The sequence below is a fragment of the Perognathus longimembris genome, chromosome 14 (genome assembly GCF_023159225.1).
Source record: "Perognathus longimembris pacificus isolate PPM17 chromosome 14, ASM2315922v1, whole genome shotgun sequence".
NCBI lineage: Eukaryota > Metazoa > Chordata > Mammalia > Rodentia > Heteromyidae > Perognathus > Perognathus longimembris.
Genome location: NC_063174.1, coordinates 30,844,976 through 30,866,604, shown reverse-complemented (window position 1 = coordinate 30,866,604; position 21,629 = coordinate 30,844,976). Strand labels below are relative to the sequence as shown.

The window sequence follows — 21,629 nt, the reverse complement described above, 5'->3', positions numbered from 1 at the left end:
CATTATCCAATCAACCAGCAAAAAGCTAGAAGTGGAGGTGTGGCTCACATGGTAGAGCACCAGCCTTGAACAAAAAAGCTAAGTAAGAGCACAAGCCCTTGAGTTTCCCAGATCCTGTTATGGCAAAATAATTTGCTGTTGGGCATTTGCTGACTGATTTCAGAAGAATGGTTTTGAGAACTGATTGTGATTGGCCACACAGGTTCATTAAAAGACAATGCTTTAGGTCCTGTCCATAGCTATGATCATGTGGTTTATAAAGAACTAAGAGGCATACTTTATTTTATGATGGACTGTATTGTGCACACCACCAATAGTGGAAAGGAAAAGGAGAACAAACTGCCTGCCTCCCAGACATGTCATGGAGAGGCAATGAAATCCCATAGACTAAGTGATCTGCGAACAGCTGTGTGTTAAATAAATCTGCAGGCTGTTTCCTAAGCTGACCTATTCATTCAAAAATAACTTTTTACTTTTTATTGCTAACAACAAAACAAAACAAACAAAAACAACAACAAATCCACAGCAGCAGAGGCTATCATAGCCACTTTATAATCCCTCCATCCTATTTGCACCTGGGAAGACATATGCTCACCAACTAAGGTTCGTGATATGCATCCTTCTAAGGAGAGTTAATTAAGCAGCAACTCTCTCCTCCATCTCTTTCTTCCCTTGCTCTGGTGACCTTCAGAAATACACTTTCTAGGGTTGGGGATATAGCCTAGTGGCAAGAGTGCCTGCCTCGGATACACGAGGCCCTAGGTTCGATTCCCCAGCACCACATATATGGAAAACGGCCAGAAGGGGCGCTGTGGCTCAGGTGGCAGAGTGCTAGCCTTGAGCGGGAAGAAGCCAGGGACAGTGCTCAGGCCCTGAGTCCAAGGCCCAGGACTGGCCAAAAAAAAAAAAAAAAAAAAGAAATACACTTTCTAAATGTCCTAGTTAGAAGAAGACAGAGGAGGGCCATTCACATGCACTCTATATGCATGAGAAATAAACATGAAAGCCAGAGACCTTGAGGGTTAGTTTGTTGCAACATTACCCAGAGGGTCACTGCCCTTATTCTGAACAGAAGCATTGGTTAGTAAGACAGGCTCTGTCTGTCAACTTAAGGGTCATAAGAAGCTAAAGTCAAATTCTCCTTTCAGAAGTTTCATCCACTCTATATAAAGATATCAATGAATGAATGAATGAAGGTGGTATTGAGGGACTGAACATTGCTACCATGCACTCTACCACTTGAGGCATGTCCCAGTCTTCAAAGCTTTGAGTAGAATTCTACTCTCCTAGTAGGGAAAGAGAACAAATCCTTCTGAATAGAAAAGTCCTTTTGTTACAAAATGTATTTATTTCCAGCCAGATAAAATTCTCCAATTGCATATACAGTTACACATGGTAAAGCCTGTCTTTTCTCTAGCCCTGTTTACAAGAGATCCATTCCTAATTATTGAAGTTTATATCCAACAAACTTGTCTCTGGAAACATAAATAAACTATGAATGGCTAAGCTACACAATGGGTCCTGGACAGGTATGGCGTGCGATTCTTCACCAATGAGCTGGGAACAATATAGACATGATCAGACTCCATAGGTCAGCAAGTGGCATGCACCATCATCTCTCCTGCTGGCTGTGCTGCTGCTGTGGTGGTGATTTCTTCTGTGAAAAAGGGAGGATGTTCAGACAAAGAAGGATGTCACAGGCAATGTGGAGAGGCATCTCACAGAATGCAAACACCATTCAGGTAAATAAATGAGTGGAACCCAGAGTAACTGAAAGCTTCATGAAGGCACCTCTAACTGCTGTTACCAGGTGTGATGACACATTATGGATGCTTCATGGATGCTCAATAAATATATGGTTCATGAAATTAAAGAAGTGTATGCTATGGTAACTGTCTTGATGCCCAATTCTGGGCTTTAAGTTGGGAGACTGTTTTTCAGTGTCAAATTTTTGTTGTTGTTTCTTCAGTATAAATGATTTGATTTGGAAAGCCATTCATTTTCTTAGAAACACCTTTACATTCTTCATTAGTATTGAGTCTTGTTGTAGACTGTAGCATGATTCATTGGCTTAAAGAAGAGCATGGAGTGGTCTTGATTGTCTCTGAAAGTAAAAAGCCTATTTGGCTCAGGACTTCTAAGACCAATAGCTTTATTCTTCATATGTTCTCTTATTTTGGCTCATGTTAGTAGCTCAAGTCTGACACAGCCATGGAAACTCCTAGGTTGTGTGGTACATATCTTCATAAAATCTTATTTCAGGATCAACTACTTCCAGTACCAAGAATTCCTTGAGACTTGAAATTGATATCCTGTCTTTCGCAGAGTTGTGAACATTTGCTCCTAGAAGGTAAATTTGGTGTTGTTCTAAGGCAGATACTTGAGTTCTCACAATGGAAATTCCTGGAAAATCTCAATTCCCTTCTGATTCTTATTCCATCTCTCACTCCTCATAAGGCTATGGTTGCAATTCTGGAGACACAAAGGAAAAGTTTCTAAACTCATCTTGGTTAATCATAGGAAGATGTCCCTCAGCAATTGGAGTTAAGACTGGCTCTTCTCTTATAAAGTCAGGGTCAAAATTACTGACATCTTCTCGAGATTTCTGTGAAAAGAAGGAAACAAAGTTCAGATTCTATGCACTTGAAGCTTTCTTGTCTTGTATGAATCTTGGGCCATTCTAGCAACTTTCAGAGAAATGCTCTGTCACTTGTTTGATAGCCTTATTTACAGTGATGATTCTTATAATTAAATAGTGCTTTATAGCTATTGCATTGCACTGTGTATTATTATGACATTTGGTAACCACCGACTCATTCATCCTATAAAAATTTTGCCAAGCAGGCCTGCTTTATACTGGGAGGCTAAGGAATTAATATGGTCATCCAAACTGGCCATATTGCTCACCCTTTATTCTCCATTTCACTAAGATGCCACTTGGCAATTGCCAAGCAAGGGACATGTGAGCTCAGATTTCTCAACAAAAGGTTAAGTTCACACTTGCTTCACCTGTGTTCTGACACAGTTCTACATATGTGAAGAGCTCTTCTTGAAAGACTCCTGAGCTTAAAGGAAAATTGCACGTCAATCCAATCACCAGGCTGATGCTACCTGACTGGGCTGGCCTCTAGTCAGGACCATGAAAGCCAGGTTCTCTCCAGTCCCAGGAGCTGGCAGGGGTTTTCCCATGAAGAGAATGGCTTTATCTCTGGCTAGCAGAGATGTTCAAAGCCTAGGAAGTTGGTACAAATTAAGCCATCTGTTTGGAAAAGCTGTTTATTGTATATCTGAAGAGATTGTTTTCACGGTATTAGACTTCTCAGTTCTCTTACCTGATTTACTGACATTTTTCGTTCACCTTTGGACCACTCTTCCTTCCTGAAACTCATGGTTTATTGCTAGCCTCACTTCTCTGCCTTCCTGCTATGGATCTCTTGCCCCACAGGTGAACAAGAGCTCAGCTTTCAGAACATGAGCCAGACTGCTCTGAGCAACGCCACCCCTCTAGCCTGAATGTGCTTGGAGAGGTACTCCTTGGCATTTCACCAAAAAGTCTCAGCATGTTTGGGTCTAAGCTCTGCATTGTATGTAGCATATGACAGACAGAGATTCTTCAAGAACAGCCAGGCTCAGTGCAGGAATATCTTCCACACTCTACTTTCTTGGGACTTGTGAAAGGCATACACCATATCTTCAGGATCGTGAGGAAATTGGCTAGGCACAATGACATTGATTACCCAGCTCTTTGGGGGAAATGTGGAACATTTGGGGAATCCTCAGGAGATTTAAATTCGAGTTAAGGGAAAATAAAGCCAGATAAAGTAAGAGAAGAGAACTGGGAGGTGGGTGCCAGTGGCTCACGCTTGTCATCCTAGCTAGTCAGGAGGCTAGTATCTGAGGACTGCAGTTCGAAGCTAGCTAGGGCAGAATAGTCCCCATGAGACCCTTATCTCCAATTAACCATTCAAAAACTGGAAGTGAAGCTGTGGCTCAAAGTGGTAGAGTGCTAGGCTTGAGCAAAAATGCTGAGGGACAGAAACTAGGCCCTGAGTTCAAGCCCCACAATCAACTGAAAAGAAAAAAAAAAAAAGTAACCTGGGCACACAGAGATGTCATCTCAAGGGGCAAGGAGCCCAGCTTCTTCCTGGGTAAGACTGTCAAGTATCAGATGGCCTTCTAATCACTCTTCAAGGGCCACCAGCTGCCTAGTGGCCTTGGGTCATCTGAAGAAGGAGAGAGACTACTTGAATGGTGTTGATACTTACAATTCTGGGTCGGAAAGGTGGTTCAACCTGGCGATGGTTCAGTTGGGTCCAGTCAATTTCCTTAAAGAAAGGATGTCTCAAGATAGCGTGTTCACCTCCCTGAGTGAGGCTGCCCAGACGCATGGTGGGGTTCTTGGTCATGAACTGAGAGAGAGTGAGAGAGAGTGTCAATCATTCATTCATACACAGTAGCAGTGGGATAAGATGGAGGGCATCAGCCCTGGCAGAAGAGCCTGCGGGAGGTGTTCTGGCGGATCTTGCTTAACTAGTTGGATTTTCCATCCAGCGTGGCTCAGCCCCGATGAATCATGCCTCACAGATGCAATTGCTTGCGTGGACTTATGGCTTTCCCTACTTCCATCTCAGACATGGCCACTAAAAGAAGGCTGAAGGGTCCAATTTTCTTGTCTGTAAACATTGTAGAGTTTTCTTTCCTTTTTAAAGAAAAGAAGCTCTTTATGAAATAGTGTGCCTTTTTCTCCCAATGCTGCAGTTCTAGACAGTGAGCTTCTTATGAATGGGGCTACTTTTAGGAACAGCTGTGCCTTTTTTTTTTTTTTGAGAGAGAGACTTGTCCAGCTGGCTAGGGTTCCGGCTCTCTCATAAGACCACAGAGAGAAGAGTGAATCATTGTTTTTGAGTACCTATATGAAGCCGCAGAAAGGGTGAAAAAACTGAAAAGTTCTGTGTTCTGGTTCTAAGAAAAGCAAAGTTGGTCACTTTTCTTTTTGCAACAAAGATCCCACAGGCATGGATGACAACTTTTACTTTTTATTTATTTATTCTTATTTAAATTTTTTTTTTTTTTTTTTGCCAGTCTTAGGGCTTAGACTTAGAGACTGAGCACTGTCTCTGGCTTCTTTGTGCTCAAGCCTAGCACTCCACCTCTTGAGCACCACTTCCAGTTTTTTCTGTTTATGTGGAATTGAGGAATTGAGGAATTGAACCCAGGGCTTTGTGCATGCTAGGCAAACACTCTACCCCTAAGCCACATTCCCAGCTGGACAACTTTTATTTTCAGCATGATGATCCTCCTCCATTTTAAATGAGAATTGGTTGTTGCATAAAACTAAAGTAACACTATATACTAATAAGTAAAGTAATACTATACATTCAAGCAATGTTGGTATACAAATGCTATCTATCAGGAAATTCCTTGGTGCTCAGCTCCTATGAAGATATTTTGGGAAACTCTATTTTAGTTTTAGCCTTTATTTTATTTTAGCCTTTAGTTTTTTAAGCACTTTTTGACCATATATATTTCACTTTCATGGCCAGAATATAGGTTTTATTTCAAATATTCAATAACTAATTTAATTCCCACTTAAAAATGCCTTGGATAAAAAGGTTTTTAATTTTTATTTAAATAATTATCTTTAAACAGACTTACTGACAACTAATGACAGACATCCTTTTCTAAATTTAATGTACAAGCACAAAATTAATGTTGCATTTATAGAAATTTCTCTAGAGAGGCATTTCCTTAGTGGATAAAATGAAAATCTTGTTGATGGTGCAGACATAACAAGGTAATATTTGGAAGTAACTATAGCTGCCAAGCAGGTCCCAAATAGTGACGCCTCCAGAGTTGTTTAAAATGAAAATAATACATTGAGGGAGGAGACTGACTTTCTAAACATTCATCAGTCTCACAGGATGTATTCGTATAGTGCTAAAGAAGTGTCAACAAAATAATGAAAGCTGCTGGGTGCCAGTGGCTTAAACCTGTAATCCTAGCTACTCAGGAGGCTGAGATCTGAGGATCCTGGTTCAAAGCCAGCCCAGGCAGGAAACTCTATGATACTCTTATCTCCAATTAACCACCAGAAAACTGGAAGTGGAAGTGTGGCTCAAGTGGTAGAGCACTAGCCTTGAGCTGATAAGCTCAGGGACAGCACCCAGGTCCAGAGTTCAAGCCCCAGGAGTGACAAAAATAAAATAATAAAATAATAAAATAAAGAATGCTGGATGGATTCTGGTGGCTCATGTAGCAATCCTTGGCTACACAGGAGGCCCAGTGAGGTTTAAGAATCAGGGTTTGAAGCCTGTCCAGAAAGAAAAGTCCATGAGACTCTTAACTACAATTGACCACCAAGAAGCCAAAAACAGAGGTGTCTCTTGAGTGGTTGAGTAGCATCCTTGAGCTTAAAAGCAAAAGGACAGCACCCAGGCTCTGAGTTCAAGCCCCACTACTGATATAACCACATCAAAAAAAAGAAAAAGAAAGAAAGAAAAAGAAAAAGAATGAATGAACACACCTGGGCTTTCATGGCTGCTTCTTCTCTAAGTGATAAGACTTAAAGCCCCCAGACATTGCTGAACTGGAGATGGAACCCCAAATAAAATAAGCCTTCACATCTCCATAGCAGTTTCCTCTCATACTTACTGTGCTCAATGGGAGTTTAACGACATCACTTATAAATCACCCCATTACATACATTCTTATTGCTTGGGATCGCTCTGGATAAGCTTTTAGTCCAGGACAAAAGGAGAGAATGCTTACAAAACAGACATGAGTAGATTTTCTCCATGGGAGAGTCAGCAGAATGTAATTTCCTGATGGATGAGCAGTTGTGATTCTAATACAAATGACAATAGTGGGTAGAAAAAAAAACCCACCAAAAACGTTGTTGCATTTGTTTGCTCAACCCTCACCAAAACAGATAAAGTTACATATGAGTCAAAAGGTATAGAAATAAAAAATAGCAACAAAGGATAAAAAAAAGAAACAAAATCCAAACTCAAAACCAAAATAACAAAAAAACCTTTTTCTCCATTTCTTGGAGTTCATTCAATAAACATCCTTTTCTATGAGCCTTTATAATCCTCTCCTAAGGATATCTTCCTTTGGTCTCACTACATGAATGTTTGGAGTGCTGTTTAATTTATTTTATCCAAGTGTCATTTTTTTTTGTCTTTTATCATCCATTACTCACTAGATACTATGTTGAAAATAAACTATACAACTTATAGGAGAGGGTGTCAGGAGGAAAAACCTGGGAGAATAAAAGGGAAGAGGTGACACTGTTCAAAAAGAAATATACTCATTACCTGACTTATGTAACTGTATCCCCTCTGTATGTCACCTTTATAAGTAAATAAATTTATTAAAAAAATAATCCAATGTATACCTACAAAACTAAGAAGAGTGAGAGAAGGGGTGAATCAGGGAAGGATGGGTGAGAATGTTGAAAGGGGTGACATTGATCAAGATATATTGTTTATGAATACAAACTGCTTTGTTAAACGACAACTCCTTTGTACAACTACCTAAAGATGATAATTAAAAAAGAAGAAAATTAAAAATACAACAAACAAAAACAAATTGCAAAGACTGGGATAACAGAACAGTCCCAGATGGCTTGTGGGAAATTCCCTGACCTGCCAATGAAGCGAGTAGAAGACATCTTGTGAATGGTGGGTACAACTCGTTCTTCTGGACAAGAGGAACAGTGCAGGACTCTATATGCCAGGGTGGAAAAAGTCCTGTTGTCCGAGAGACTTTGCCCATTCTTTCCTGTCCTGGTAGTGAATCTAAGCATCCAGGGGGCACCCTGGCAGAGGCGTTGCCCAAGGACAAGCTGACACTATCCCAGTGGTTCCTCCTCTGAATCGGGGACAAGAGACTAACCCTTTCACCCTTTCACTAACCCAATACTTTCTCCTGGGGGTTTTGGTCATCCCTTTGGATAATAGAATCATTTTGTTTGGATTTTAAAAAACATATTGGCCTAGGCTTTTTAGATAAAATCATCATCCACATTAAAAAAAAAACAACCCACCACATTTGGTCCATTTACAAAGGTTTACAGGGCAACTAGTGAATACAAAGCAGTAGGCTAGACTTCAGGGGGAATGTACAGATAACAAATGTCATTGGTTCTCCATCAAGGCAATCAAGAGAAGAGGGAAGAGGCAAGTGAATGTTACCCAGCTGGGTGAAATGGAGAGAGTGCTGTGGATGCTTTGCTGATTGTGGGCAAACAGCACTTGGCTGGTAGAGAGAAGGAGAGAGATAGCCTGACAGAAGAGGTAGCAGTTGGCATCCGGTGAAGATGAATAGAATCCCTGTGGCCATGAAGGAAGGAGACAATCAAGCCTGAGCACACAGCCAGTGTGGGCACACAGATGTGTCCAAGCACCTGTGGTGTTTGGCAGAGGAGCAGGTAGTGTGGTACAGGTACATACTGGGAAGACTGAGGACATGTGTACAGGTATTTAGATCCATCAAAAGTACATGAGGAATAAATCCTGCAAGGAGATATAAACGTTGACAGTGAGTGACACAAGGACAAGAATGTGCAAGTTCAGAAATTCAAGAGAGCTTGTAGCTAATAGGAGGGAAGAGTTGGAAGTAAGTTCTAGAAGGCTTGTACAAGTCTACCCTCAAAGATCCCAGTGTCCTCCAAGCTGTCTGATGGAGCAACGGTATCCAGTCACCATAACAAGGAACAAAAGAGGAGTGACAGGTTATTACTTGCAGTGCTAGTATTAATGTCAGTAATAATCAGTATTAGTAGGTTTTTGTCAGGGAAACAGACACAAACAACTAACCTTTCTACTCCCTTTTTGTTTTGGAGTTCAAATTTTAGGGTCTTGCACTGTTGTTCAGCTGAGTTGCTAGGCTGGCACTGTACCACATGAGCCATGCCTACAGCTTAACTTTTTGTTGGTTATCTTGAAGATGGAGACTCTCAGCCTTTTCTGCCTGGGTTGGCCTTGAACAGCAGCTCTCTGACTCTCAGCCTTTTGAATAGCTAAGATTATGGTCATGAGCCACTAGGACTCAGCTTTTATGATTTTTTTTGTCAGTCCTGGGGCTTGAACTCAGGTCCTGAGCACTGTCTCTGGCTTCTTTTTGCTCAAGGCTAGCACTCTACCACTTGAGCCACAGCACTACTTCTGGCTTTTTCTCCATATATGGTGCTGAGGAATCGAACCCAGGGCTTCATGTATGTGAGACAAGCACTCTACCACCAGGCCATATTCCCAGCCCCTAGCTTTTATGATTTTTTGAGGTCGTAAAAGTTGTCAGAATAAAAATGGAATCACTTGTGTCAAACCCTATCAACAGCAAAGCCAGGAGGTCTCAAAAGAAGGTAGTTTATGTACATGTGCCTGATAATAAATACAAACAATAATGGAAAACTCTGCCAGAACCACATTCTTACATGAAGACCACCAAAAACTTGACACTGAAAATAATTGTGCAAGCCTTCTGCCTAGCAATGGCCCAAATTTGGACTGAGGCCACTTTGTAAGTGATCTCATAGCCAATGGTGTGTGTGTGTGTGTGTGTGTGTGTGTGTGTGTGCGTGTGTGCATGTGCCAGTCCTGGGGCTTGAACTCAGGGCCTGGGCGCTGTCCCTAAGCTTTTGTGTAAAAAGCGAGTGCTCTACTTCTGTCTTTTGGGTGGTTAATTGAAGATAAGAGTCTCACAAACTTTCTTGCTTGGACTGGTGACAAACTGCAATCCTCAGATCTTTGTTTCCAGACCAGCTAAGATTATAGACATGAGGCACCAGTGCCTGGCCCCAAAGATTATTTCAACCATTTATACAATCTTCTGGTCTGGACTTCAAAAACTCCCTCTTGCCTCAACCTCCTTGAATGTGCCCATGGTTTACTTCGGTTTCCACATTACCAGTGATGCGTCAGTTCCCTAGGGAGCTTACTAACATTTGGAGAATCTCTAAGGTTGCTCAGCTTTGCACTTGGGATATGTGGGTACCCACACAGAGATGGCTCACCATTGAAATGAGGGGTGCAGGTCAGGGTTTAAAGAGCTGACTTTCAGAAAGGAGGCAAGGTTACAAGGAGAGAGCAAAGGGAAGGAAAGGATGAACAGAACTTCAACCAGCTCCAAGCCTCAGATAATTTTTATTTAGTCTAGATGGGGTGTCTAAAAACAATTTTAATTACTTATCAAACATTTAAAAGCTGGGAAACATCATATCCCATGCAAGTCAGGCTACTCACGCTTTCTGGAAACATAGTATATTCTAGAACACTGGATTTGTGTTCCTTCTTCATAGGAATGGCCTGGGGTTGCTCAGGGGTGCCCTGAGCTCCCCTACCAGCCACATCTCCTTCCACTCTTCGTTGCCTCACAGCTGGCTGGCATACCTTTCTGATTTTTATGCTTCTAATCACTGGCATAGAGAGAAGGAAGCCAGAGTGGCAGCAGATAGGGCCCATGAAGAAGATAAAGGATGAATACCAGGGAGCAGGAACCATCAAGGGGTGTTAAAATAGACTTTTGGGGGAAGTGGCTTGTTGTCACCATGAACCTCTGAGTTAAGAAAATGGCCTGAATTGGGTCACAGCACACCTAGTGCAGGTGTGGAGAGCTGCAGGCTGAGAACGTGCCATCCCAGTCAGTCACAGGACTCCCTGACTTCCCCCTCCTCCCCAGCACCCCACCTCACACTGCTGGAGGGGATGGGGTAACAGCACAATGCTTTTGCAGAAAATGTTCTCAACTGCTAATGTCTATAATGGGACCCAAATGCCAATTAAGTTCAATCCTCTTCATCCTTGTCTAAGGCCTCTCTTCAGACTTCCTCACCTAAACTGGCCTTCTCCCTGACTGTGGTCTAAACCAGAAAGTCAGCCCCGAGGACAATATGAGTGCAGGAAGGATTCTGCGCACATTTACCAAAGGAAGCAGAAAGTTTCCTAGGTCTGCAAGAGAACTCTGGAGAGAGTGGGTAAGGGGCCCAGGGGGCAAAGTCAGACTCCACTTCAAATGGAAGTCCCACCCTGGAGGCCAGGAGAGAGTGTTCCCACAGGAGAACCTGTTCCCAAAGGCTCATTTGTTTTTCTTTGTGTTGGTACTGGGGCCAGAACTTAGGGCCTGGGTGCTTTTTCACTCAAGGCTGGCTTGAGCCATAGTTCTATTTCTGGCTTCTTTGGTGGCTAACTGGAAATACAAGTCTCATGGATTTTCCAGCCAAGGCTGACTTTGAACCTTGATCCTGAGATCTCAGCCTCCTGAGTAGCTAGGATTATAGGTGTTGAACTACTGGAGCTTACCCTCATAGGTTCCTTTCTCTACAGCTCTCATGAGAATGGAATTGAAGGTGAGGCTCCTACAGGAAGTAGAGTCTCACCTGGCCTAGAGAATGGGTTGCTCCATACCCTGGACCACAGAGAAGATAGAACCTCAGGAAAAGGCATTGAGCCAAGCTCCCTCCTGAGGGCAATTTTAAATTGAAGTGTGCAGATGTGTGCTAGGCTTGCTTTAGCCTGTCCTCAAACAACTTTTCTAAACCATGAATAAATGCTCAATGTGGTGGTCTGCCCTCATATGGAAAGCAGAGGCTAACTGGTCAGGCTCCATTATTCTCCTCCTTGTGCATGTATATCAGCTCCAACACTGAGGGGCTGTGTGGTCTAGGGGCACTTTCTCAGCTTCTCTAAGCCTCAGAACCTCAGCTAGGAAAGGAAGATTTTTCTTGTACTTAAGAGGCCATGGTGAGTCCATGAAAATATTAGCATAACATAGCTATAATATAGCATAACAGCACCAAGAAAGCCCTCAAGAAATGGCACTGTTGGAGGAATTACAATACCCAGCTTCAAGCTGTATTATAAAGCTATAGTAATAAAAACAGCTTGGTATTGGCACCGGAACAGGCCTGAAGACCAATGGAACAGAATTGAAGACCCAGAATTAAACCCACAGAACTATGCCTACTTAATCTTTGATAAAGGAGCTAAAACAATAGTATGGAAGAAAGATAGCCTCTTTAACAAGTGGTGCTGGCAAAACTGGCTCAACACATGCAACAAACTAAAACTAGATCCTTATATATCACCCTGCACCAAAATCAATTCCAAATGGATTAAAGACCTTGAAATCAAAGCAGGTACCCTGAAAACACTAAAGGAAGGAGTAGGAGAAACACTTGGGCTCCTTGGCACAGGACAGAACTTCCTTAACAAAGACCCTGAAAGGCTACTAATCAAAGAAAGGTTGGACAAATGGGACTGCATCAAACTCCAGAGCTTCTGCACGGCAAAGGACATAGCTCTCAAGATAAACAGAAAGCCCACAGACTGGGAGAAGATCTTTACCGGACATTCAACAGACAAAGGCCTCATCTCTAAAATATATGCAGAACTAAAAAAATTACCTTCTTCCAAAACAAAACCGCAAAGAACCAATAGCCCCCTCATCAAGTGGGCTAAAGAATTACAAAGAAACTTCTCTGATGAGGAAATGAGAATGGCCAATAGACATATGAAAAAATGCTCTACATCACTGGCCATAAAGGAAATGCAAATCAAAACAACATTGAGATTCCATCTCACCCCAGCAAGAATGTCATATATCAAGAAAACTAATAATAACAATTGTTGGAGGGGATGTGGCCAAAAGGGAACCCTACTTCATTGTTGGTGGGAATGTAAACTGGTTCAGCCACTCTGGCAAGCAGTATGGAGATTCCTTAGAAGGCTCAATATAGAACTCCCCTATGACCCAGCTGCCCCACTGTTGGGTATCTATCCAAAAGCCCACAAACAAAATCACAGTAATGCCACCAGCACAACAATGTTCATCGCAGCACAATTTGTCATAGCGAGAAGCTGGAACCAACCCAGATGCCCCTCCATAGATGAATGGATCAGGAAAATGTGGTACATTTACACAATGGAATTTTATGCCTCTATCAGAAAGAATGACATTGTTCCATTTGTAAGGAAATGGAAGGACTTGGAAAAAGTTATACTAAGTGAAGTGAGCCAGACCCAAAGAAACATGGACTCTATGGCCTCCCTTATTGGGAATAATTAGTACAGGTTTAGGCAAGCCATAGCAGAGCATCACAAGGCCCAATAGCTATACCCTTAGGAACACATAAGATGATGCTAAGTGAAATGAACTCCACGTTATGGAAAAAAGTGATATATCACAGTTGTAACTACTTTCAACGTCCTATGTGTATGTGTAGTTTCTATTATTGATGAAGTTCTTGTATCACCTTCCTATGGTTGTACCTACACTATCTCTGTAATCTTATCTGAGTATATGGGAAACCGTGTTTACTGGTATTGGAAGTAGGAAATTCAAAGGGAATACCAAATTTGAGAGACACAGGGTAAAAAAAGAGAAATAACTACAAAAGCAATACTTGCAAAACTGTTTGGTGTAAGTGAACTGAACACCTGGGGGGGGGGAGGGAAAGGGGGGGAGGGAGGGGGGCATGAGGGACAAGGCAACAAACAGTACAAGAAATGTATCCAATGCCCAACGTATGATACTGTAACCTCTCTGTACATCAGTTTGATAATAAAAATTTGAGAAAAAAAAAAGAAATGGCACTGTTAATAGTATCTTTAAAATCACATATAGGTCCATCTTGTTCTACCTCAGAGCTCTGAGAGAAGAGAGTAAAATCTAAGGTCAGCCTTCACCCCTGAGGCTCATCTGGCCATCCCTGTTGTTGCTCTACCTTGCAGCCAGGAAAAGACAAAACACGATCTGCACATTCTTAGTCTCAGACCCAACTAGAGAGCAGCTGGAATGGACCTTAGAAAAAAATTCCTGACAGTAATCATTCCTAAGATAATCTTAAAATAAAACCAAGAACACGCAAGCTCCATCCACCTGTGCTACCAGCAGAAGTGAGACAGATCTGGGTGCTGTGGCTCACACCTGTAGTCCTAGCCACTTAGGAGGATAAGATGGGAGTATCAAGGTTTCAAGCTAGCTGGGGTAGAAAAGTCCCTGAGACTCTTATCTCTAATTATCATAAAACTAGGAGTGGAAGTGTGGCTGCCATAGTAGAGCACCAGCCTTCAGCAAAAATGGGGATAGCACCTAGGCCCTGAGTTCAAGCCCCAGGACTGGCACACACACACACACACACACACACACACACACACACACACACACACACACACGGGAGACAGACACAGTAGAGCACTTCCTTGTCAATCTGTCAATCTGTGTCAGATACAGCGCTGCTACTGGGCTCAGTTACAACTCAGGAGACTTGGGTTTTTAGTTGTTGGATGTTCCAGATGATAGAGTTTAAATTCACCCCGTGTAATTGTAGGTCTGAAGATAACAGGATCCAAATGTACTTTGAAACTCATTAAAATGTAAGCAGTGGTGAAAGGATTTTTTTTTTCCTTTTCAAAATGTGTCTGACTTCCTAAGATGGGACTGGTTATATAAATAGAACAATTAGTCTTATAACGTTTTCTTCCAGGAGTCAGAAAACATTGAATTTTGTACCTCATAGTTAGATTTGGCTGTTGGCTACACAGAATGACCTTCTTCTTCCCTTCCTTTTCAGATCTTAGACAAAAGGCAGACAGAGTTAGTAGCCCACACCGCCAAGCCAAGAAGGAAAGGAAACGAAGCCACAGGACATTCTGTCAGTATTCCAAGGAGGCCTCCCAAATGTGAAGGAGGTATTTTACCACTGTAAAGAGAGTCCTAGGGAAGAGTGAAGTGAAATAGGTCAAGTCATAGAATGGAGGGATCCTTGGCATGATGGTCAAGCACACCCATGGTGCACGGTCAAGCTTGCCATGGCCTCTCAGGGGCTAACAAAATGAACCCATGTGCGTGTGTGTGTGTGTGTGTGTGTGTGTGTGTGTGTGTGTTGTGTTTTGTTACTATCGCAGATAGAGTCACTGCTCTGGTCCTCTCATGTCCCTTCTACTGGCCATGGTGGTGCTTGGACCTGGGGTGGACTTGTGCCAGCAGCGTCCTCCAGCTGAGAGAGGTGGTTACAGATGAGAGGAGGCTGAGCTGGTAAGCTACTGGAGCATAGGAAAGAACAGACAGCAGGGCCTAGGCCTGGGCCTGGTGTTACTAAGCCGCTTCTCCAGGGGAAAACGCAGAACAGACTTCTATACCTGAGATGAGGCTTATGGCAGTCTACTGTGTGGGATGGGGTTTGAAAGATTGGAAGGAGCATGGAGTACCTTTGGAACAGCTCTGGAGAAGCAATCTAAAAATTTCCTAACTTCGATCAGTCACTCTGGCCAGTTGTCTAGACTAGCTTGGGAAGGGGAAAGGGTAGGACTGGAGAGCTGGAGAAAAGAAGGGTACAGGCTGCTAAAATATTATTGCATAAATATTACCACTTACAGCCATTTTTATTATGTATGTATTCCATCTGGAATTGATTTAAGTGTTTCAAATTAGTTCTATTAAGTTCTCAGAGCAACCACGATTATTCTTCTCACTTTCCAGATTAGGAAATCGAGGAAGACCCCATCTGGAATCTGGGATCTGAACCCAGGCCTGTGTGACATGAGAGCCTTTGCTCTCAGTCATTATGCTGCATCTTCTCAATGGATTCTGACCTGAGAAAGAGATTGGAAACGTCGCAGAAGAACACTGGCCAACCATCGGGGGCTTCACCTGGATAAGAACTAACATTACTTGGTGGTCTCCTTAGCTTGCACTTCCTCTCCTGGCCCATGTGATCTTCATCTTCCACTTCCCCTTCCCTTCCTTTCCCCTTGCCCTTCCTCCCCCTTTCCTCTCCTCCCTTCCCTTTCTTGTTTCTCCTTCTACACTGGGGCTTGAACTCAGGGACTCATGCTTTGTCCATTAGCTTTTTCACTAAAGGCTGGCACTCTACTACTTAACTCATACCTCCACTTCTGGCTTTTTTTCTGTTAGTTGGAGATACATTTCTAGTATTTGTCTGCTTGGGCTTTGAACCTTGATCTTCAGATCTCAGTTCCGGAGTAGCCAGGATTACACATTCTTTTCTCCCACTTTTAAGGAGGGAATAGTGGCTGAGAAATGCACCCAGAACAGGTGTTAAGATAAGGGGGAGAAAAGTGATGGCTTAAAAATAGCCAGAAGTCTTCCAGTCTCATCACTTGACTTTATTACCAACCGCGGTCTTTCTATTGGAGATGATAGAAGGATGCTGCTAATATTTACAAGTTCCTCAAGAGCTGCCAGACAGAAGAAGCACCAGGCAGCAATAGGTGGGAGAAATAAGTTCAGAAGGAGGCATATATAAGTAAGTAATCATATGAAAAAAAATCTTTTTTTGTGTGTGTGTGCTGATTCTTGGGCTTGAACACAGGGCCTGGGTATTGTCCTTGAGCTTTTTGTTGCTCAAGGCTAGTAGTGCTCTGCCACTTGAGCCACAACTCCACTTCCAGATTTTTGGTGATTAATTGGAGATAATAGTCTCAAAAACTTTCCTGCCCTGGCTAGCTTTAAAGTGCAATCCTCAATCTTAGCCTCCTAGCTAGGATTACAGGCATAGGGACACGGATGCCTGGCAGAAAAAAAAAATCATTTAAAAATTTTAAAAATCAATGCCTTTCTTGAGTGTAACATGACTTTTTCTGGAAATTTTTGGCCTGTCTGGCATGGTTCTCCACCATCATCTTGATCCCAGTCTCAGCCTTCCTCTCCTCTCTTCTTGCTTCTGTTATTAAAACTCCGGGAGGAAGGTGATGCTCTGGAGATGGCTGCACCTGCCTCACTACCAGTTACCATGTGCTCTTTGGGTGGGAAGTAGGCTTTATCTGTCTAAAAGTAAAAGGAAATAAAACTTGCTCCAGCTGATCTTGCTGGACTAGGTACCAAACAAGTGAGCAAGTGAGTGAGTACGTTTGAAAACACCAGTGGGCCAATGCCTTACCAGGCAGGTGGAAATCAACCTACATATACCAAAATACTTTTTATCTCTATAGATACATTCTGCACTGGTGTTTTTAATGTTTCCAAATAAAACGCAGCACAAAAAGTGCCCTGTGCTCTTGCTATTTCCACAATGGGTCAGAAGAGTAGATAGTTGTTGGTATTTTCCAACCTGATGATGACTGGAACCCAGCCACTTCTTCCTGTAAATAAACTCAGTCTCTTTTCAATGTTGACAATGGGCTGTCTCTTCTGTGTTTTGTAACCTTTATTGCTTTTCTGGAATTCCAAGCCATTCCAGTAGCTTAACTCAGTACATTTGACAGTGCTGGTTAAATCAGGTAAAGTTCAATGAAGCTCAAAGATGGAATCCCAGCCCCATGCACCCAGGCCCAACACTGATCCCTTTGTTAGCCAATGTAGTGTTAGTCCAGGAACCTGGTCCAAGCAGCATTGTTAAAGGAAGAGGAAGTTAGTGCTATTGCCATTCCTCTTTCCATGCCCAAGCCATACAAATGACTTCTATTCTGTATCATCCACCAAATACTGCTATTAAAAAGCAGGGCAACTCTGGAAAGCAGTAAGGAGGTGTCTCCGAAGACTAAACATAGAGCTCTGCTATGACCCAGCAATCCCACTCCTGGGCCTTTACCCAAATGACCACAAACAAGGCCATACTAAAGCTACCAGTACAACCATGTTCATTGCAGCATTATTTACCATAGGTATGATATGGAACCAAGAAGATGTGGCACATATACACAATGGAGTTCTATGCTTCCATCAGAAAGAATGACATTGCCCCATTTGTAAGGAAAAGACCTGGAAAAATTATATTAAATGAAGTAAGCCAGGCCCAAAGAAAACTAGGTTCCATGGTTTCCCTCCTTTGTAATAACTGGACTATGTCTGTGATATTCTTAACAAAGGATCTCAAAAGTCAAATTACTAAGTACATAGGACCATATATAACGAAGCATACCAATATGAACTTCAAGAATTGGAAAGAAGAGATTCTCATTATATGCTGTATTCAGCTATTTATTTCTTTTTTCTGTTTCAGTTTTCTGTACCCATTTGTCTTATATATGTTTATCTGATCTGTGGAAGGGAAAGGGAATCACAGAAACAGCAGGACAAAGGATGAACTAATGCATCAATGATACTTACTGGACACTGTTGGAAATGAACTATGCAACTTGGTGGGAGAAGAGTAGGCAGGAGAGGAGGGAGTAACAGTGTTTAAAAAGAAGTATACTCATTACCTCACTTATGTACTATAACCCCTCTGTGCATCCAATAAAGATATATGTATATGTGTGTGTGTATGGAGTTCAAGAGAAGGCATTTCCAGAGGCACACTATACTATATCCTCTATTTCTTTCTTTCCTTCGTGGTCCTCCTTCTCCTCCTCCTACTCCTTCTCCTCCTTCTCTTCCTCCTCCTCTTCCTCCTCCTTCTTCTCTGAGACTGAGAACCTGACACTGTCACATACTGGCTAGTGCTCTTTCAACTGAGCCATACTTCCAACCCCCTCTGTTTCTTCTTGATGCAAAGGAGGTCAGCAGCCTTCTTCATTCTAGGTACACATTTCTCATATTCAAAATCAGCCTAATGATCAACTGCTAAGAAAAATTACAGATCTTTGATAGTTGACAAGGTGCGTGCGTGTGTGTGTGTGTGTGTGTGTGTGAGAGAGAGAGAGAGAGAGAGAGAGAGAGAATGAGAGAATGTATTCATTCTGTCCACAAGAGTTTGTTCTAACTTACAAAAATTCTGTGTGCTGGGTGCCAGTGGCACACCCCTGTAATCCTAGTTACTCAGGAGGCTAAGATCTGAGGATCAAGATTTGAAGCCAGCCTAGGCAGGATAGCCCATGAGACTTATCTTCAATTAACCACCAGAAAAGCAGAAGTAGCACTGTGACTCAAAGTGGTAGAGCACTAGCCTTAAGAGAAAGAACTCAGGAATAGCATCCAAGCCCTGAGTTCAAGCTCTACAACCAAAAAACAAAAGCAAAAACAAAAAGCTCTTCTGGAGAGGGAAGGAAGGGGTGGTATTGTCCAACAAGAAATGTACTCACTACTTGACTTACAAAATGGTAACCCCTCTGGTATATCACATTTATAATAACAATGTTTAAAAATATTTAATTAAAAAAAGCTCTTTAACCCACAAATATTGGTTAGCAAATCTCCACACACAGAACATTTCTGATTATGTTATGAAACCTCTGACCTATTTATCCTTCTACCTGGACAGCTGGAGATGATGATTAAAGAGACCTGTGGTGTGAGATTCATTAAAAAGAAAAAGAAGAAAAGAAACTTGTCATACTGCTGCCTGACCTCTATTCAGGACCTCTATTCTTAGGAAACTTAGGATCTAGTAGAAGGGAAAGAAGAGAACAATAACTTTAATAATACAAATGATTAAATTAAAACCCACCCAATTCAAGGTCTCTGAAAAGGTCATTGTGCTTCTGTTCTGCCAACAGCAGCCTTGACATGAAAGCCCATGGTTCACTTGTGAAAGATGTTAAACCAGCTAGGAGCTTCAATAAGGCGATGTAGACACCCCATTTTCTCCAGTGCCTGGCAAAGGGTTGCCAGGCTGCACATTAATCATTTCTCTTCTTATTAAAGGTTCTTTTGTGTTCCCCCTCCCCCTTTTTTTTTCCAATCCTGGGCCTTGGACTCAGGGCCTGAGCACTGTCCCTGGCTTCTTTTTGCTCAAGGCTAGCACTCTGCCACTTGAGCCACAGCGCCACTTCTGGCTGTTTTCTATATATGTGGTGTTGGGGAATCGAACTCAGGGCTTCATGTATATGAGGCAAGCACTTGCCACTAGGCCATATTTGGTAAATTTCTTTTGGATTTTCCAACAACAGTATTTGGAAAAGCAGCTCTAATGATGTGGAGATGGGTGTTTGGCACTATTTGGGTTCCATTTTTGTCCTCCTCTTTCTCAGCTTCCTCCTGGCTGTTCCCCTTCTGGCCACTCCCTTGAGCCTTCCAACCTCTACCAAGAGGGCAGTGAGAGAGAGAAAGGGTAGCAGCCGGAACCCCCACTACCCAAGTGTGGCTCATTCACAGCATGGAGGATACAGAATTCACTGTGGTTTCCATCTTTGGGCACAGAAGTAAGCTGGGATCTTGCAGACAATGTCTACATGATGAAATCTGATGGTGTGATGACAGATAAACCCACACATGTACACACACACACTTGAATTTCTGTAAAGCTCAGGAACAAAAGCACTTTACAAGTCTATGGGTCAATGCCAAGTTTACAATTCCTCCAGAATGGAGGAAGGTGACTCAGGAGAGTGCAGCAAGCTCCTTTCAGCACTTTAGCTCAGCTACTACCTTTGCGAGCTCCCAGACCAGGGTGTTGACTGCACCTGAGTCAGCTCAGAGCCTCTGGACTTTTCACGAGTGCTGACTCAGCACCAGCACTAGCCTCTGGGACTGGCATCACCTACCTAAGCTCTGAGACTGGCCACAGCCTCCCCAAACCTTCCTTTCTGAAGCTCAATAAATGGGCAAAACTCAAACGAACCTCAGGAGCTTGAGGCAAACACATTTTATTTATGAAATGGTTATCAACATTTTGGCATAATTTAATGTTGGTCTAGGAAACCTGGTAACATCTATTATATTTACATCAAGAGCAATAAAAGAAATATTAAATCAAGACAAATCCTCTTGAGGTCAACACTCTGGAAAGCTTATATCTGTTTTTTTTTTTTACATCAATATGTGCACCTTTGAATATCTTTTATTGGGTTCTCTTCTGAAGGTATCACCAGTTTTAATCATTTGTTTTCTGAGAGGGGGTATTTGAAGCATTCCCCTGTGAGTTTTTATTTTATTAAGTTACATTTGGTGTTAGTACGAGGCTTGAACTTGGGCCTGGGTGCTGTCCCTTAGCTTTTATACTCAAGGCTGGTACTCTACCACTCACAGCACCATACCTCCATTTCTTGCTTCTTTGGTGGTTATCTGAATAAAAGAACCTCTTGGACTTTCCTACCCAGCCTGGCTTTGAACCTTGATCCTCGGATCTTAGCTTCTTGACTAGCTAGGTTTGAGACACCAGCATCCAGCTCTCTGTGAGTTTTGGCAGATACATTTAAAGTACAGAGGAGAAGAAAGAAAGAAAGGAAATAGTTTTCCCATTGGTTATTTGTAGGATTCATTGGTTAGTAATTTGAGAGTGTATTTTCAAGTACATGTCCTGAGTTAAAAACTGTTTGTCTTCCAACTACCTGGGCATCTGCTGATTCTGTGTCCCATGGGAAGTCTTCCTACAAGTCAGTTCTTTGTCCTCTATCCACGTCTCTATGCAACTTGTGCACAGCCACACACACACAAAGAGCTCTAATGTCCACAACCTTGGGAGTGGCAGAGATAGAGAGGGCAGCAGTAAAAGTCGTGGCAGGAAGAGAGGAGCGGGGGAAAAAATTCTGGATCAAGGAGTCAGGACTGTCCTGCCTCACTGTCTCAAGGACACTCCCTTCCCTACCCTGAATTCAAGAGATTCACCAACACCACTACACATCCTCAGGGGTGCGCTGAGATCCTTAACACCTGTAACTCTGCAGCATAGTGTATAAATGCAGTGTAAAGAGTTCCCACTGTTTTGAAATACAGAATAATAACAACACCACCTTCTATTTAGAAAAAAAGAAGGAATTAAGAAAAGATTTTTTTCCTTTCCAAGGGAA

The 21,629-nt window shown here is 42.4% G+C and overlaps 1 protein-coding gene across 2 annotated transcripts in view; it reads right to left on the bottom strand.

The window, feature by feature from the left end:
• Positions 1-1,325: 1,325 nt before the first annotated feature.
• Positions 1,326-21,629, bottom strand: part of Prkch (protein kinase C eta) — a 235,609-nt gene continuing 215,305 nt past the window's right edge. Inside the window, exons 13-14 of one of the 2 annotated variants that reach the window (XM_048362542.1) lie at positions 4,266-4,409; positions 1,326-2,605 (exon numbers count right to left, since the gene is read on the bottom strand). In XM_048362542.1, coding sequence (XP_048218499.1) covers positions 2,459-2,605; positions 4,266-4,409 — 291 coding nt within the window. In that variant the 3' untranslated portion in view covers positions 1,326-2,458. Of the gene's footprint in view, positions 2,606-4,265; positions 4,410-21,080; positions 21,230-21,629 lie in introns of those variants that run through there. The other variant, XM_048362543.1, reaches the window with a different exon arrangement.